The sequence below is a fragment of the Ziziphus jujuba genome, chromosome 1 (assembly GCF_031755915.1).
Source record: "Ziziphus jujuba cultivar Dongzao chromosome 1, ASM3175591v1".
NCBI classification, from domain to species: Eukaryota; Viridiplantae; Streptophyta; class Magnoliopsida; order Rosales; family Rhamnaceae; genus Ziziphus; species Ziziphus jujuba.
Window position 1 is genome coordinate 15,239,746 of NC_083379.1, and position 18,009 is coordinate 15,257,754.

Here is an 18,009-nt window from a genome sequence, read left to right on the forward strand (position 1 = left end):
AAATCAGACTACATTGCCACTTTAAAAAAGAACGAATCCGTTTGAGCCTCCCAGTGGCTATAACAGACGAGAAGCCCAGCGAGTAAAATAACGGGCGTCAGCGAAATTCCAATGGGTCAGACTGGACGGGTGGCCCAAGTCTGAAACGACATTGAGTTTTTTCAAAATCGCATGTCATTTATTTATTTGTGAAAAATCCCAAAATTATTTTATAAAACTGTTACAGTGTAATGGAAAAGTAATCTGTTGCAGAGTAGCAGTATTTATTTATTTATTTTTTTGCTATGCCCCCTGGCATCCCCTTACCCCTAAGACTCGAACCCAACGTTCATTGGCCGGGCTGTGCTGTGCTAACCACTGAGCTACCACGCGAGTTTTTTATATTTTATTTTTTTAGGAAACATTTGATTCATCAACTAATTTGACAATAATTGTATCATTATTTTGTTAATTTTATCTTGAACGTCAATTTACCCATATATTTTATTAAATATGAATTGCAATACTCAACTGCAATTAGTGCATAATTTATCATCCAAATCTAAATTATATTAATAAAAAAATTAATTTTAATAGTTAAATATTTTTATTTGTATTCATGCGAATATGAATTTAAAATAAAAATTTTTAAATAGATTATAATTTAGATAAATTATTAAAAAAATAAATAAATTACATGGGAGGCCACGTATGTGATTTAGGTCGTATAATCTAGACTTTTTTTTGGCGTATATTTTGGCCATTTTGGTTTTGGACAGAGAAGGAAAGTGGTAAAAACACGCCTCAGAATGAACGACTAAAATACTTTCTCCTGGGGAAAAAAACAAGACCGGGTTCATTTTTTTTTTTTTTTTTTTTTTTTTTTTTTCATTTTTTGGGGTAAATTTTAAAATCCATAACTCCAAGAGGTTCGGAGAGGGAAGGAAAGAGGAGGAGTGAGTCAAACTGAGTGGGTCGCCTGGAAAACGTAGCAGCCGGGTTTGATTTTGAAAAGGTGATGTGTAATTTTAACAAATAAAGTAGCGGTGCGTATGTGTGTGTATGAGAGCTCAACAATCTGTCTGGTGTGGTGGCACTCCTCCTGATATCTTTTCTCTTTGTACTTTGAGAATAAATAATAATAATAATAATAATAATAATCATTTTTGTTTGAATAATAAGAATAAATCATGAACAAGAAAGGCTTGGCCATCTTAATGCGTACCAGAATGAGGCCCAACGACTCCTCCAGGCTTCCTCAATCTCCTCTCAATGTAATTCTTTTTTTTTTTTTTTTTTTTTTGGCATTTTCAAGATCAAAAAGCCTTTGTTTGGATTCAATTTCATTTCGATCAGATTTTGAATTTTTTTTTTTCTTTTTGGGGTTTGGTTTGGGAAACAGAACCTGGTTAATCAAACGCTGCCGAATTCTCAAGGAAACCAATCAATCGGAGGTGGTTTGCAGCAGCAGCATGGTTCAGAAGATGGAAACGAAAAGCTCAACTCCAGAAACCCCGACAGGTTTTTTTTTTTGAATTTTCCATTGGCTTGGATTTTCATTTTTGATTTCTTGTATCAGCTTCAATTTTTTTTTAATTTTTTTTATTATTATTTTTTTGTTCAGTTTCATGCAATTTTCTCCTCAGTAATTGAAAATTTTTTGGGTGGTAGGGATTTTGAGCGCGTTCGTGAATCCATGCACTCTGCAATATCCATGAACAAAACAGAAGTTTTAGATACAGTGCTTGATGATTTCTCGCAGGTACGCTTGGCTAAACTCCTCGATTATTGCGCATATATATATATATATGTATGTATGTCTGTATGTGTGTGTGTACATATATATATATATATATAGTTTCTATTTTATTTTTTCAACTAACGGTCACTGATACTTGAATTTAGTATTTTTTATTTATTATTAATTACTTCTGCTTTTGTATTTTTAATAATAATGTAGGGTTATTTTAGGCTTTCTCCTGAGAATCGCCAGAAATTACTTATTTTACTAGCCAAAGAGTACGATCTTAATAGGACGCAAGTTCGTGAATTGATAAAACAGTATCTTGGACTTGAGCTTCCTGGTAATTTCTCAATTCTGTATTTGATTATTGATTATTGGTTTATTTTTTATTTTTTGTTATTATTATTTTTTAAAAAATTTATTTGTTGGTTGGAGATTTATATTTTGATTGGGCAATTTGTATAACAGGGGAAGATGGAAAATCAGGTGGGCTTGAAGATGAAGGTTTATTCTCAGCTTTCTTTCGTATCGAGAGGAATTTGAGACATGCTCTCAAGCCCATGTATGAAGTTCTTTTTGAGCGACTTAATACGCATCCTGGGGGTTTGAAGTTCTTGTCCATTCTTCGAGCTGATATTTTATCTATTCTCGCGTAAGTTTATGGTTCATGTGATATCATTTAAATTTGGCTTCATTCTCTATATCATCTTCTTAGTAATTAAATCAAATAACCAACTGCATAGTGTTTGTATATTTATGGATGAGACTTGTAAGTCAATTTTATAAGACAAATAGAACTAATGGAGGTATAACATTGGAGAAGCAACTTTGTCATAGTATGGACTGGTTCAGTGCATATACTTATGTAAGCACTTTATAAAAATGTACAAGCAACTGTAGAAATATATATGTGCATCAATTTTCTATTTTATGAACATGGCATTGGAAGGTTTTTGAACTAGTTCTTAATCTTATTGGAAGGTTTCTATTCTTCTTACCATCTGAAGACTGTGCAAATAAAGGAGAGGGAGCATCATGTTCTTGTCCTTATTGATTTTATACGTTTTAGTATGAAGGGTTTTCAATTCAAAATTTAGATAGCTGTATGTTTGTTGTTTTCTTTCTTAGCATGCTTATTATCCTTTGACTGGGGTCTGTCTTATTATAAACAAGTCTGTACAGTTTACCAGTCTAGCTGTGATAATTTTATTCCCTTTTAACTAATAAAGAAAGGAAAAGAAGACTCTTAACTCATTTTAAGTCAATATTTTGAATGACAGAGAGGAAAATGTTGCCTCTTTGCGAGCATTGGATTCCTATTTAAAAGAGAAACTTAGTACATGGCTTAGTCCCGCTGCCTTAGAGCTTCACCAGATCACATGGGATTATCCTGCCTCCTTGCTGGAAAAGATTGTGGCATATGAGGTATGTGCTATCTTCCTTGTCAGGCTTTTGGACATAATTGTTGCCATGGTTATATTTTAACTAGTATACTTTGTATAGGCTGTGCATCCAATCAGCAATCTTATAGATCTTAAGAGAAGGCTGGGAGTTGGTCGCCGTTGTTTTGGATATCTACATCCAGCAATACCTGGTTAGCAATTCATTTCGCTGTTGCACAGATAATGGTAGTGTGTTGTGTATGTGTATTTGATATTTTGCTTCTGCACTTATTGATCTGTTTTACCTGTCTGTCTTCTCTGTCGCTCAGAGTAAATTTACAACACTAATATAATCAGAATATCTCTGAGAAAAAGAAGAGGTCAGAACATCCGACATTACCCACTGACTTAATTATAAACCATTGTTTTAACCAAATACACTAGTAAATTAATAATTAATAGTGTAAATACTTGAAAAAGCTCTTGAAATATCTATTACTTGATTACTTGACTAATGGACTACATTTAGAATTTTCAGTGTGGTTTTTGAGCTTATTCCATTTAGTGGAAGTTCAGAAACATTTTATGAATGTTTTTTGTTCATTAAATCAATTTATGAATAGATGGAGTCTGAATTTGTGAGGTAAGATAATAAATATTTATGGCATAAACACAAGTAATTCAAAGGAATCAGTTGCTGGCTATGCAGTTTCATATAGAGACCGATACTTTGACTATGGGCTGAATCTGGCAGTAACTGGTGACTCTGATACTTCTAATATTGGTCCCAATGCTTTGTAGTGGATAATTTGTGGGATCATGTTACTAGATTAATCAAAAATAGGATCATACTAAGTTTAACTACTTTTTTTCTTCATTAACAAACTCTTAACTCGTTTGTGTTCTTTGGTTCTAATTTTTTCTGTAGATGAACCCCTTATTTTCATTGAAGTTGCACTTTTAAAGAATGTGGCTCAAACAATACAGGTAATAAATACTCTTCACCTTATCATACTCTTTCATTAACTGGTATGGTCAATTGTATTTATTCTCATTTTCTGTTTTTTGGTCATCTATAATATCTACTGTCTGGCAGGAAGTTTTGTGGGATGACCCTCCTATACCAGAATCTGAGGCAACATGTGCATTGTTCTACTCTATATCATCAACTCAGGTTTGCATGTTTATATTATTTATTTCCGTATATTCTGTAGAATAATTGCAAGGATCAGGGATGTCACAGATGCTGTTGATATGTTATTTATTTCATGTTGCACGTTTACTAGGGAAACACAAGGAACAAAGTATTTGACTTTCAGACTGCTTAAAGTGTGCATATTGTTCCTACCTCAAACTGAATTTTGTTCACGGGAACTGGGAGAGAGAATTGTGTTTGATATTACTCAATTAGAAAGAATGCCAGTGAAATTTGTTTATTTGGTCTACTTATTCTTGTCTGTTCTCTTTCTTTGAACCGCCTGTACCTTTCCATTTGAAGGAAAGGAAAATAATTTATGAATATGAAGAATTGTCAAACTAGAATGGCATGGTTGTGCATTCCTTATATGTGCTCATCTACCTATACTATTTGTTTACTTCTAGTATCAAACTTTTTTGCATTATCATGAATCCGCACACTTTTGAAATTTTACAGCCCGGCTTATCAGGCATCAACCTTGGAAAGTTTCTTATTAAACGTGTGGTAACACTGGTCAAAAGAGATATGCCACATATTTCTGTAAGTATTTCTCTCTGTAATTTAGTCCTACAAAATTTAAAGAGTAAAGACTTCTTTTGAAAGAAATCTTTCTACAATTGAGATAATGAGATGTATTATCAAAATATCTTTTCATTTTTCATAAGATCATGTTTATTTAATTTTATTTAATGTTAGTTGTTTAATTTAAATGGCTTTGTCTGAAATAGGAGTTGTGATCATTAGTATGGTAGAGACCCGGGATGCATTGTTCATATGTAACTCAATGGCATGTTCTTTCAAACAATGTCCTTGAACTTTTAAACAATCTACCTGTGTCAAAAAATTCATAATTAGGTTTTTGAGCTTTTCTACAAGAATAAGCCTGACAAATAGACAATTAAAATAAATTGAAGTTGATGAACCAAAAAATAGATAAATAAATAAATCAAAGGCAATGGGGTATTGAACTTAAATTAAGAAAAAGTGTTTCTCATGGTTTTACCCACAGACTGATCTTTTTAAATTTCCTTTTATTAGACCTTTGCAACCCTGAGCCCAATCCCAGGGTTCATGCAGTGGCTCCTGTCTAAGTTGGCATCTCAATCAAAGCTTTCTGAAGGAGAAGGCGTGTTGAATTCGTCAGCAGATAGATATGCTTCTACATTTTGGGAGAACATTCTTGAACCTGAAGAAGAAAGAGCTCTTATGGATGCTTCCAAGTAAGCTTCATAATTATACAACCATAAACCATTTACTTTGTTTTTTCCTGGCAGACGTTTGTGTTGGGCTGAGAATTGTACCTTGAATGGAAGGTGTTCCATCTTATTCTATGCTATATTTTCCGACCGAAGATGATGTCTTTTCTTGTGTTCGGTGGCCTCTCTAATTGTGTGATTGGTAAAATGTGTCAATCTGTGTCAGCAGAAAAGATGATATTTAAAAAAAAAAAAAAAAAAAAAAAAAGTGATTAAATTTTACTTCTTCCAAGCGTTTGGAAAAATTATGATCAGTTATGTAATACAAAATTCACAGATAAAAATGCAAATAAATTTATAAAGTTATGTATTTTTCATATTATGTACTTACAACTCTCATGAAGCTTACAATGAGCTAACTATTAATGAATATATGGGAGGTAGGTCAAAATCCAGAGAACAAGCATTTTCTAATACCCACCTATCATCTCTTATACTCTGTTATTCTGAATGTATATTGCTTTTCAAATATTCTTAGGACCCAGTAATATGATAGGTATTGCAAGTTTAAGTGGCACATTAAAGTGAGATGATTTTAGCATGCTTCTTAACATCATTGTCACTTGCAGGGAATTCACTGATGGAAAAAATGGTATGGAAGTGATGTTTAACTTGCTGAAATCAACAGATTATGAGTGGACTGTTTCAGCTCAATTGCTTTCGGTACTAAAACCCGCTTTGATGCGACTTTGTGCCAGGTATTTATATATTCACACAAAACTAATTTCTGTGTTCTACCAGACCTAGTTAAGCATGTCAATTTATTAGAAATGCTTTGATGACTGAATTGGAGATGATGAGTATATTCTATTAGCTGAGACTGACAATGGTATGGATTAGTGATAGCAATTTACAAGGCATGAATGTGGCATTTATGCTATTTTTATATCACGCATGAACATGGCACTTATGCACCTGGGTGATATTACTGGTAACAGATGTTGATTCTATAACTGTAGGTACCTTCTACAAGAGAAAAAGAGAGGAAAAGCTCTAGATTCTGTTGCAAACTTTCACTTGCAGAATGGAGCAGTATGTTATTCAACTCAAATTTGTAGAACCGTGAACTAACTTTTTCTTATATTGATTATGGTGATGTAGTTTATTCTGGGATAAATGGATGAAATTTTACGATGTATTTTTAAAAGATTACTTTATATAGAGAGTCTTGATAGTGCTTAGAAGATAAACTAATCTTGATTCTTCCGTCGCGTATTACAGATGGTTGAAAGGATTAATTGGATGGCGGATCGATCAGAAAAAGGCCTCCGTCAAAGTGGAGGTATTATGGTGAATTATGTTTATAGGTATTTTCCCCATCAAAGCCAATCTTTTTTCCTTTGTTCTGTTGGATTTCTTTTTAATTTTGTATTTATCTTCTATTACTATATGTATATTTTTTGGGATAGGTTGAACCAAACCTTTCTATTTAATTGCTGTCATTTTTTTATCTTGACCTCACTAGTGAGGAACACTGAGGTTCCTATATGTCTCATGAATTGGACAGGATCCATTTTATGAATCTCGTACATGGAAAACCTGTTCCTATATTAAAACTGGTGACTTTGAAACATCAGATCAACTTTTCTCGGAATCTCTCACTAACTTCTGATTGTTAACATCCATTCAGATTAACAAAGCCAGATGCACAATTGCTAAAAAATAAACAATTAAAACAAAACAAAACAAAACTCCTATAGCAATTTCCATGTTGTCATGAATTTAACATACACTGGACAATGATTTGCAGACTAGACAATATTGAAGAGTATGCTCAGTCATATTTTAGCACAGGGCATATCCATGCTTCTAATGACCTTCGCCGCATTGTTGAGGTAATATTTCCATTCCATGTGAAAGGCGCTAATTTAGAAAATATCAGATGTTTTGTCACATGCCCGTGTCCAAGCATCACATGCATGAGACCAGCTCGCATGCTCCAGTACATATTTTTCTTTACCACATTATTTTACTTTGGTTTGCAGGCACAGAAGGAACCTGAAGGGGCATAGCAATAGGCAGATTGCAGGAGGATACATGATTATGGCTTTTCTTGCAATGTATACTATATCGGTCATTTTTTTTTTCCTTATTAAACCAAAAAAAAAAGGGGAGAGCTGAACGTTGTAAAATTGTTGCAAGTTGTCTACTTCATCTTGTCCAATATATCTGTAAACCACAGTTTTTGTTTTGGACACAAAAAACCTCCCAAGATGAAAACGCCAAGTGTAGTGTCCTCCCCAGGTGAAAAAGCCAAGTGTGAGTGTTGAATGGTATAAAATTGTGAGTATTCTTTCTCCTTGTCCAATATATGTCTGTAAAGATACAAGTTATGGAGCTTAGCCAATAAAATATTTCAAGCATTTGTTTGAATTCTGCAACTGCAAAACTACTATTATCTAAACTGTTATTACTATTATTTGCAATATGGTGGTAGTTCAGAATATACTGATATGGTACTCGGATAGTTTTGAACTTCTGTTTAGCTTGTCTTAAAGTTAGTAGAATTGTTATGTCCTTACCTAAGAGATTAATTGTAAGACAACATGCAACGATACATTATAGCAAGATAGCCTTAGTGAATGTATATTAGTATTCTGGTAAGTATCATTTTCAAAACATTTCTGATAAACTTCCAACAGAGGGCTATGATGCAGAAGTCTCTGCTCCTCAAGGAAATTGCTCTTCATCTTAAATATGGTTGTTTTTTACCTTACTTATTTCTGATGAAAGGCTCTGGTCAAAGGTGTAGGGGCCCAAATCAACCTTTGCTATTCCCAAGTTATATTGTGAAAGAAAACCAATCGACCATAATGATGGGTTTCTGTTCACTATATATAATACTTTTGTAGTACACATGGCTTTTTTTATATTTTATTTTTTTGAAACTATAGTATACAATTGCTTAGATTTATCATTTCTCACTTTCCACTTTGCTTGTTTCCAAGACATATTCCCTCATGAGTTTCGTGTTGCCTTCATCGACCATCTACAGGAGAAACTCAAAAAACAGAGAATGAGAGAAGCATTCAATAAGCATTAGGGAAAAAATCATAAAAATAGAAAGTTTTAGTAACTGAAAAATCTTTAACCTTGATAGCTAATCGCTTTAAGTTGTCCCACTCAAAATCATTTTTACAATATGCAGATCGAACCTGGATTGAAATGCCATGTTGGTCAAGTCAAAGATACCAACAAACAAAAATAAATAAACATATAAATCTAAACAAATTGGAGAGATAAGAAGACAATTGGATCAGTACAAGTGATAAACAGACCTCTATAATCCGTAAAGCTGCCAAGTGGATGCCAAATTAAAATTCCCGTATGGATTTTTGCAACAAAGTCAAGGCACATAATCAAAGTCAAGAGTAACATGTTTAAAGTCAGCTTTTAGCAGAATTGTTTTTTGGGGTTTAACTTGGTGAATACACTTGGAAAAATTATATATATACATATATATATATATATATATATATATATCTAAAGAAGAATTGAAGAGAAATGAAAGATCTATATATACCTAGACCCTTATGCCTTGAAGATTCTCTCATCAAATTGGCACAGAACTTGTCCCCATCATTCAATGAGTGCCTTCCTATAAACTCCATCAGCTCTTCATAAGCCTCCGGGTTGTAACTCTGCTTTCAAATATAATTATTAAGACCCATCCATGTTAATCATCCAAAGATATAAAATAACACTACATTTTTACTCTATAATTTTATAGAGACCTTTTTGTTTAATCTTGGGATGTGACTGCTAATTAGGTGCATCTCATGCATGAATGCTTTTGCTGAGTGAAAGCCGCAAATCAAGTCATGATGAAATAGAATAAAGTAGTTTTTTTTATGGCAGAAAAATTGAATAAATTAATTATATATTTATGATAATATAATATATTGATTATATAGAGGATGCCCACCCTTCAACCTGATGCATTTAACTAATTAGCAATGATGTGAAGGATTATTTGTCTTGTGTATTGGAGGGATTAGAGCATAAATACTTTGTCAGTTTGCATAATTTGGATCATAAGGAATTATACCAGCGTGTAGAAGAACTTATTGATTTGGTTAATAAAAGAAGAAGGAAATCAATAAATAAAATTAGAAGGAAATAAAAAAACAAGGAAAGAAAGAAAGAAAGAAAATAGGAGCATATATTACACATGGAGACAACTAACTATAAGGATATGTTAGAAGGGTAATTTTTGGTTGCAAAGTGAGATTTAAGAAGAGCATCTGATGGCCATTCACAATTAGAGTCTGTAACTGAATACAAATTAAACCAGAACCTCAAGCTGTGCAAGGACAATCCTGACAGCAATGTAAGTGAAAAAACTGTGGAGGTTTTTCGCTGCTTTTGCTTCTGGTGATGCTTCTCCAAATCCTGCATTATTTTAAACAATCAATTCCACTTTTTAATATAACAAACTCACAAACAGGAAAAGAAAAGACAAAAACAGGATGGGGCGAGTAAAACCCACCAGGGACATACATCTTTTGGCAGTGTAAGCGAGTGGGTCGAGAGGTTCTTGGTTTGGATGGCCAAGAAGAAGGATAAAATGTGTTTCTTTTGGTGTTTGGTTTGGTTGGGAAGAGAAAAGAGAGCTGAGACACTGGTTGAACTGCTGCAGAGGATTCCATTGGATATGGTTGTTGGGGAAATTAACAATTGATATGATGAACTGGGATTTGTGAGAGACCAGACCAGCTTGTAATTAAGACCCAAGAGATTGCAATTGCCGGACAAAAAATATCTTCATAACCAAGCTCCTTTGCACAAAATATCTCTAGGCCTATATGGAAAGTAACTTGGACTTTTTAGTTTACCACATATATCCACTGTGGAACCCATCTAATTCTGTCTGCTACCGCCAAGTAAAACAATTAATTTTGGCCATTAAGTTCTATTTACACACCAAAATCTCCATATACAATATATACCTTTTAAAACAAAGAGAAAATTTCATTTAACGACTTATTTGGTTATTTCCAAATCCATCTACCTCACGTCCACAAATGTGAAGAAAATGTAAATACTGCTTAATATAGTCTCTGAAATAGAGGGAGTATATATAATTGGGTTATGTAGCCAGAGAAAGGGTCTGTTCCCATATGGAAAGGGTATGTAGCCAGGAAATTAGCCGGAAGTGGGCCTGAAATAGCTGGTTGATTGGACTGACCATGAAAGAACAATGACCCAATTTTTTTATTACGCCTAGAGATTGGTTAGTGACTGTGCAATACAATTTTCTTCACAAAATGCAATGAAGGATTGTTTGTAGAATCAAAATCCTATTGATTCCCTGGTATATTTGACTTATTCATCAAAAGATTGTTTATCATGACCTTTTCATAATAATATTATGGAGCTGACCAATTTGTTTGTTATGTCCTTCTCTACACTCCAAAATTATTAATAGCTTTTTGTTTTTGGATGGTATCTGAAATTAGTAGTTGACAGATATATTTAATCAATGAAATCCTCGAATAGAAAATTAAATACCTTATATCTAAACCACCAAGCTAATTAGCTATTTGTTATTATTATTTTTTTTTTACCAACAAATTATCTGACTTATAATTTGATATCAGTCACTTATAAAGTGTCCCAAGCTTGATATCTTTGATTGTAGATTCCATACTTTCTCTTCTTTAATTTTTAGTCTGTTTTCCCACTGCCATGCCCTGGTATAATGGTAATATCATGAAGTTGAATCTTGGATTATTATATATCTGAATAACATAGTTAATATGTCATATGCAGACTACTACCTGCTGTTTACATTGGCATATCTAATTCAGAGTATCCAAAATTCCCCTGCTCCATATTACAAGTTAGTTTGAAAAAATTAAAAAATAATAATAATAAAACAAAATAACATAATTGATTCTCTTTGTCCTTTTAATAAAGACAGAAACCGTTCTACATCAGCCCAAAAATTATATATATAGAAATTTTAATTCAAAAGAAAATCGTTAAAGAGTAGTTCATAGTTGAACGAATCGGAGAGCATAATGACAAATACAAAAAAACAATCATGTATACTCCATTATTTAAAAAACAAATATTTGCTTACACATCAAAGAATTGCATGACATTATACATAGATACATTATGTACCAAAATTCCTTAACCACTTTTTTATCTTAGCCTTCTGTGCATTTCCCAAATGATCTGCAAACTCACAGATTTTCTCCTCCTTTCACTTTCTCTGATTACAAAATGATCCTACTCTCAAATAAAAGAATACCAATTCAATTCTTGGCCCTTCATGTTCTTCTCCTATTATCCATCAAAGCCAAAGCCAAGTGCAAAAGTGGCTGCAACCTTGCCTTTGCTTCATATTATGTATGGAAAGGTTCAAATCTGAGTTATATTAGCAAAGTCTTTGATCAACAAATCTCTGAAATTCTAAAATACAACCATGATCAAGTCCCAAACCAGAATACCATCATTACCGGTTCCAGAATCAATGTACCCTTTTCTTGTGAGTGCTTGAACAATGATTTTCTGGGTCATACTTTCACTTACACTACCCAGCATGGTGATACTTATGACAAAATTGCTGGAACTGCTTTTGCCAATCTCACCACAGAGGATTGGATCCAAAGAGTCAACATTTATAAACCGACCGAGATGCCAGCTGATGTTCCTATCAATGTTACAGTGAATTGCTCATGTGGTGACAGAGATTTGTCCAAGAGTTTTGGATTGTTTGCAACTTACCCTCTTCAGCCCCATGAGAGCTTGTCCTACTTGGCCGATGAGTCCGGTGTTCCGGCGAAGGTGCTAGAGATGTACAACCCCGGTTACAATTTTAGTTCAGGGAATGGTATAGTCTTTGTGCCTGCAAGAGGTTAGTCAACTCATTTTCAATTTTGTTGGATAAAATTGCTATTCTTCACCATTAGTTAATTATAGAATACCATTTCATCTAAAGAAAAAAGAATGTTACTTGTTCTTAGAAAGTACTTTCTAGTATTTTAAAAACTCATTCATAAAACATCTAAATCCAAAGAGCCATAGTTGCTGTTCTTTTGAAATGGGACAATGTCTCTTTTGGTGGATATTGGCAGGGTTTGGCATTGTCAATATGGTGTCAAATGATGCATAGTCTTACCTCTTCAAAGGTTTTGTTTTGTTCTATATTTTACTTGCTGTGACAGAGAAAGATAACAAAAATTCTTTGCCATGAAGCATATTTTAGTTGATATTAAGAACTGGAAGAAATGAGAAATAAACATATGTCACACAATTAAGGAAAGTTTGTCAGTTTTCTAATATTTGCATAATAATATATATCTTAAAGTAGGTAATTAGAATACATGCATACGATAAACCAACAAAGGCCGTCTCTAATCAATCATGTGAGAGACTATTTTTAGATGCCACTTTGAATGTGGCTGCTTATAAAATTCAGTAAAAAAATCCAATTTATTTTATTGCCGTTGTTGTAGGAATATGATGTGACATGCTCTACATTTATGTTTATTCTAAACCAAATTATTTTGTTACACTTCAAGATTTTGAAGTTGCGTTATTTTGGAAACTTTTTTTTTTTTTTTTTAAATAGAAGAAGTTATACATTATTGCCAATCAATTTCTGATGTTGCTATTACAAGGCAATAGTTTATTAATAAACATCCAATAAGATCCAAATGAGATTTTTAAACCAATTTTTTTTCTCACAAAAGGGACAAGAAGAAATAGTTAAAACCCACCATATAATATAGATATGCAAAAAAATTCATTACACGACCATATCAACTAATCCAATCCAACTTGTTTTGATATGTTATTTCATAGTAATTAGATTGAATCAATTTTAAATAATCAAATTAGTTTCAAAAGACAAAAGTTGATGATGCTGATCCAAATCAAGCCGATTAAATATATATATATATATATTTAAAAAATAATTAATAGATTATTGTTGTTTTGTTTAATTTAATGTTTATATTGGTTTCAATTCTTTATTTCAAAAAATAATTGTATAAGATATATTATTTTAATCAATTTTGCTTTAGTTATCTTATTTTAAAATAAATAAATATTTTTAAAATGTTAAAGAGATTTTAATTAAAACTTTTGCTATTTGCACAAGTAAAAAAAGTAAAAATCCAAAATTTCAACCATTTAATTTCTAAACTTCTAAATTTCAAAGTTTATAAACAGAAGTTCAAAATTAATCCTAAATTAATCATCCAATTCAATGTAAACCAACTATCATCAGATTGTATTTGTTGTAGAAATCGGTTAAGATTATATTGAAAATTACAAAATCAAACCGATTAGTAATTAGATTGTATTGGTTATTACCTTAAAAAAGGTACCTTAATTTATGTGTGGAATGTCAATTCAATTTGGTGCTCAAATGAATTTCTTTAAAGAAAAACCTAGTAACAAAACGGTTATAGAATTATAACTCAGTTTTTTTTTTTTTTTTTTTGATAACATAAAAATTAAAAAGATTAAGATACATTTCTGAAATTCATTACTCAAAAGTAGATAGTTAACAAATAAATTTTGGGCTTTGAGGTGGCCCATCTTGCAAATCCAGCCCAGGCCAACTTTGAAAAGGCTCATATGGCGGAGGGCAAAGTGACCGTTACACCTTTCATCGCACTCCATTTTTTTTTGGTCATTCATTTTTCGCAAAAGATTTTGTGAAATATGCAATGCAATTTTTTATCCACTGAATTTTGGGTTTTTTCCTTTTCCGCAGATGAAAACGGCAAATTTCCACCACTGAATTCAAGGTAAAATAGACTACCAAATCGATAATTTCGCTTATTACAGATTTTGCTTATTAGGAATTTCATCTCATCGTTCTTTTTTTTTTTTTTGCAGAACAGGTTATTGATCATATTCAATTTCTGGGTACAAAAACAATTAATAATCTGGAACTTTTTTTTTTTACAATGTGGTCCTCTAAAAAGCAGGAATTTCACAAGGAGTCATCGCCGGAATTTCAGTAGCAGGAGTATGCGGGACACTTGTTTTGGGATTGTTCGTATATGCTGGTTTTTACAGAAGGAAGAAGCTGGTTGAGGCTTCATCGCTGCTTCCCAAGGCATCTGACGACCACTATATTCAACTTACACCTGGTGATCCATCTTTCTCTGATCTTTTCCATTTGTTATTGATTTGGTGGCATTTATGTTTTTCTTTTCTATTATAGTTTTGGATGGTTTTCAATCTTCCTTCTTTTTTTTTTTTTTTTTCTTTTTTTTAAAAAGCTTGTAACTGGGTGGCAAATGTAATGGTCATTTGAAAAAAAGTAAAAAAGAGGTCAATTTGACTCCACCAAAATGATAATTCAAAAAAAAAAAAACTAAAACTGCAAATGCAAATGCTACCAACGGACCGCTGAGACTCCATGATATCATTCTATTGAAGTTTCTCTTAAAATTTGACAATGTTATGTGAAAGAGTCGGATTTTAGTGATGAGAATGAGTCAGCTTTCATGAGTTGGCTTGGGAAAAGAAAGGAGTGGTTTTGGGTTTTTTGGTGATTGGTTTTGTTGTCTATTTTTGTTGGGTTTAGGTTCAGGAAGTACCTTGGAGAAAACTTCAGATTCAAGTGCTCTTGTTGGTGTTGGTGTTGGTGGTGCTTCTCCTGGTCATACAGGAATTACTGTGGACAAATCCGTCGAATTCTCGTATGAAGAGCTTGCTAAGGCTACTAATGACTTTAGCCTGGCTAATAAGATTGGCCAAGGTGGCTTTGGATCTGTTTATTATGCAGAACTTAGAGGAGAGGTTTGTTCTTTCTATTTTATATTATTAATCCACTATAATATGATTGAATGGGAAAAGGAAATACGTATAAAAGACCAAACATAAGGAAAAAAGTGTTATTATAATTCAAGCAATAAAGAATTTCTTGCTGAGCTGAAATTCTTTCCTCCTACTGTCATGCAGAAAGCAGCGATAAAGAAGATGGATATGCAAGCATCAAAAGAATTTCTTGCTGAGCTGAAGGTCCTAACTCATGTTCATCACTTAAATCTGGTAATAGTTTCTCTGTTATAGTATTTATCATGAAGTGCAGATTTTGCATGGCTAATTTCCGAAGAAGGTTTAACTCCTGAATAAGGAAACAAATGTACTAGCTTGGTTATGGCAAATCACAAGTATAGCACTCTTTTTTAAGATATAACAAAAAAAGAAAAATAGCTGGGTAGGTTCATAGTTTTCACTAGAATAAATACGTTGGAATTTTATTTGAACAACTATGGATAAGTAACCCTGCTGTGTTTGCGTTCTTTCTGCAACTTTATAGTTTCTGTTCGCCTTAGATGTTCTTGAAGAAAATTTCTAAACTGTATATCCTATAATTTTTATCGTATACACTAAAATTTTATGCAGGTGCGCTTGATAGGTTATTGCATTGAAGGCTCCTTGTTCCTAGTCTATGAGTACATTGAGAATGGCAATTTGAGTCGATATTTGCGTGGCTCATCAGGTGAGGAAGACAGTGCACAAGCACATGAAACTCTTAATGCTTGGCCTGTTTTAGATCTTAACAATGTTGCACTCAGGGTTGGAGCCATTGCCATGGTCTACTAGAGTACAAATAGCCTTGGATTCAGCAAGAGGACTTGAATACATGCATGAACACACGGTTCCTGTCTACATTCATCGTGATATCAAGTCAGCAAATATCTTAATAGATAAAAACTTCCGTGGAAAGGTATTTCTTCTAATGCATATAATAGGAACCAGAGTTTGAATCAACACATTTGACTAATTTCTTGTACAGGTTGCAGATTTTGGGCTAACAAAATTGACTGAATATGGAACTAATTCGCTGCATACTCGTCTTGTGGGTACTTTTGGATACATGCCTCCAGAGTAAGAAGTAATCCTTTCAATTTCAGTTTCATATATTGATTCAATTTTTGTTGTTATGATGCTTCCGACTTGAGTGCATTTGGTTTTAACATGTTTCATTCCTATTAGTCTTCTATCTATCTTTCCTTGACAAAAAAGATAGTATCGCCAAACTTGAAGAAAATTTCTTATGCAGGTGAAAATTCTTTTGTTTTAGAGAAAAGAAAGAAGAATCAAATTAAAATCAGAAAACCCTTTATTGCTAATTTGAAGAAGAATCAAATTAAAATCAGAAAACCCTTTATTGCTAATTTGGTTTTGTTAGTTTGTTGTAACTTGACAAGTTGGCAAATGTTTGGACATTAAATGGGATATAGCATAGATAAAGCCAAAGTATTGCTTTTCATTTGTACTTCATTCCAAATCAAGGAAATTTATGCTTTCATATTTTATTAACAAGAACATTAACTGAATGATGCCTTTGCAACAGGTATGCTCAATATGGTGATGTTTCCCCCAAAATAGATGTATATGCCTTCGGAGTTGTCCTCTATGAACTCATATCTGCCAAGGAAGCTGTTGTCAAGACAAATGAATATGTTACCGAGTCCAAGGGACTTGTTGCTTTGGTTGTTCTTTTACTTCCATCTACTTGGCCATTTCTATAAAGAAAACAAAAATATTTCCAACGTAACTCGATCTAAATTTTATGGTATTTGTTTTGATATAGTTTGAAGATATAGTTAATCAGCCTGATCTAAAGGAAGATCTTAGTAAAATAGTTGACCCCAGACTTGGCAACAACTATCCACTAGATTCAGTCTGTAAGGTGAATATCTCATTCCAATCGAATGCACACACATGTATATCATTTTCTCAAAAGCTACAGAAATTGTTGCTGTTTTGGTTGGCAGATGGCACAGCTTGCCAGAGCTTGCACACAAGAAAATCCTCAGCTGAGGCCAAGCATGAGATCCATTGTGGTTGCACTGCTGACACTTTCATCTCCTACTGAGGACTGGGATGTTGGTTCTTTCTATGAAAATCGAACCCTACTCAATCTAATGTCAGGGAGGTAGCTTTTTTAGCCATTTACAGAATCATATATGTATAATTGTTTGAAATGGCCTTTGGCAAAGTGATCTCATTGTTCCAAATCCTGATATCCTGCTTTTGTCATTATCATCTTCTGTAATGTCTGTAAATAAGAAATATGGGTTAAATTTATCTCTTTTTGTAATTTCTGTAAATCAGAAACGGGGGTTAAATTTATATCTTTTCTTTTAGAGGGTTTATTTTTGTTTTCTTTTTTGGTAGGAAGTATAGAATCAGAATTAAAAAAAGCAACATTGCACATTGGTTAAAGATAGTTTGTCCCCGGATCTTTATTAGGTGTTAGATATGTTAGCGAGGTCTCTTTGCTGAATGCAATTTTGTTTTTTTTTTAAATGTCAATTTCATTTTCGGGCACAGCAATTAGGATGTTTGAGGTGCTACGGAATTGTATCCTATATATATAACTTACAAAATAAAAATAAAAAATAAAAAGAATATACATTAGTGAAACTATTTTACGCTAGAAAAAGATAGACACGGAAAATAGAA

The 18,009-nt window shown here is 32.9% G+C and overlaps 3 protein-coding genes across 4 annotated transcripts; 2 read left to right on the forward strand and 1 right to left on the reverse strand.

Annotated features, from left to right (window-relative positions):
• The first annotated feature begins 846 nt into the window (after positions 1-846).
• Positions 847-7,932, forward strand: LOC107420719 (uncharacterized). 2 transcript variants are annotated; one of them, XM_016029756.4, is made up of 17 exons: positions 847-1,064; positions 1,162-1,253; positions 1,382-1,500; positions 1,651-1,741; positions 1,940-2,063; positions 2,192-2,375; positions 3,004-3,148; positions 3,227-3,317; positions 4,034-4,092; positions 4,202-4,279; positions 4,760-4,843; positions 5,342-5,523; positions 6,129-6,257; positions 6,519-6,591; positions 6,781-6,866; positions 7,310-7,394; positions 7,545-7,932. In XM_016029756.4, exons 2-17 carry the CDS (start codon positions 1,170-1,172, stop codon positions 7,569-7,571), a joined length of 1,641 nt encoding a protein of 546 aa, XP_015885242.3. In that variant the 5' UTR covers positions 847-1,064; positions 1,162-1,169; the 3' UTR covers positions 7,572-7,932. The 2 variants fall into 2 exon arrangements, with proteins under 2 accessions (XP_015885242.3, XP_015885239.3); XM_016029753.4 differs by having other exon boundaries at positions 847-1,253.
• A 364-nt stretch (positions 7,933-8,296) lies between these two features.
• Positions 8,297-10,360, reverse strand: LOC107420723 (chaperonin-like RBCX protein 1, chloroplastic). The gene is made up of 6 exons (XM_016029758.4): positions 10,049-10,360; positions 9,857-9,951; positions 9,083-9,200; positions 8,838-8,854; positions 8,652-8,714; positions 8,297-8,548 (listed from the first exon to the last, which is right to left on the reverse strand). The coding sequence occupies exons 1-6, from the start codon at positions 10,206-10,208 to the stop codon at positions 8,474-8,476; spliced, it is 528 nt and encodes a 175-aa protein (XP_015885244.1). The 5' UTR covers positions 10,209-10,360; the 3' UTR covers positions 8,297-8,473.
• Positions 10,361-11,733: 1,373 nt separating this feature from the next.
• LOC107420127 (lysM domain receptor-like kinase 3) lies at positions 11,734-17,631 on the forward strand. The gene is made up of 12 exons (XM_048470881.2): positions 11,734-12,424; positions 14,294-14,327; positions 14,419-14,423; positions 14,511-14,675; positions 15,116-15,330; positions 15,493-15,582; positions 15,940-16,036; positions 16,113-16,264; positions 16,334-16,425; positions 16,895-17,033; positions 17,135-17,233; positions 17,319-17,631. Exons 1-12 carry the CDS (start codon positions 11,791-11,793, stop codon positions 17,481-17,483), a joined length of 1,887 nt encoding a protein of 628 aa, XP_048326838.1. The 5' UTR covers positions 11,734-11,790; the 3' UTR covers positions 17,484-17,631.
• The last annotated feature ends 378 nt before the right edge of the window (positions 17,632-18,009 follow it).

Coding starts and splice junctions, on each gene's coding strand:
- LOC107420127 (XM_048470881.2), top strand. CDS start 11,791: ATGATCCTACTCTCAAATAAAAGAATACCAATTCAATTCTTGGCCCTT. Junction 16,426..16,894: donor TTTGGATACATGCCTCCAGA/GTAAGAAGTAAT, acceptor CCTTTGCAACAG/GTATGCTCAATATGGTGATG. Junction 17,034..17,134: donor CCAAGGGACTTGTTGCTTTG/GTTGTTCTTTTA, acceptor GTTTTGATATAG/TTTGAAGATATAGTTAATCA.
- LOC107420723 (XM_016029758.4), bottom strand. CDS start 10,208: ATGGAATCCTCTGCAGCAGTTCAACCAGTGTCTCAGCTCTCTTTTCTC. Junction 9,952..10,048: donor CCAAAAGATGTATGTCCCTG/GTGGGTTTTACT, acceptor AAAATAATGCAG/GATTTGGAGAAGCATCACCA. Junction 8,549..8,651: donor TAAAGCGATTAGCTATCAAG/GTTAAAGATTTT, acceptor TTTCTCCTGTAG/ATGGTCGATGAAGGCAACAC.
- LOC107420719 (XM_016029753.4), top strand. CDS start 1,170: ATGAACAAGAAAGGCTTGGCCATCTTAATGCGTACCAGAATGAGGCCC. Junction 6,592..6,780: donor TTCACTTGCAGAATGGAGCA/GTATGTTATTCA, acceptor CGCGTATTACAG/ATGGTTGAAAGGATTAATTG. Junction 7,395..7,544: donor ACCTTCGCCGCATTGTTGAG/GTAATATTTCCA, acceptor TTTGGTTTGCAG/GCACAGAAGGAACCTGAAGG.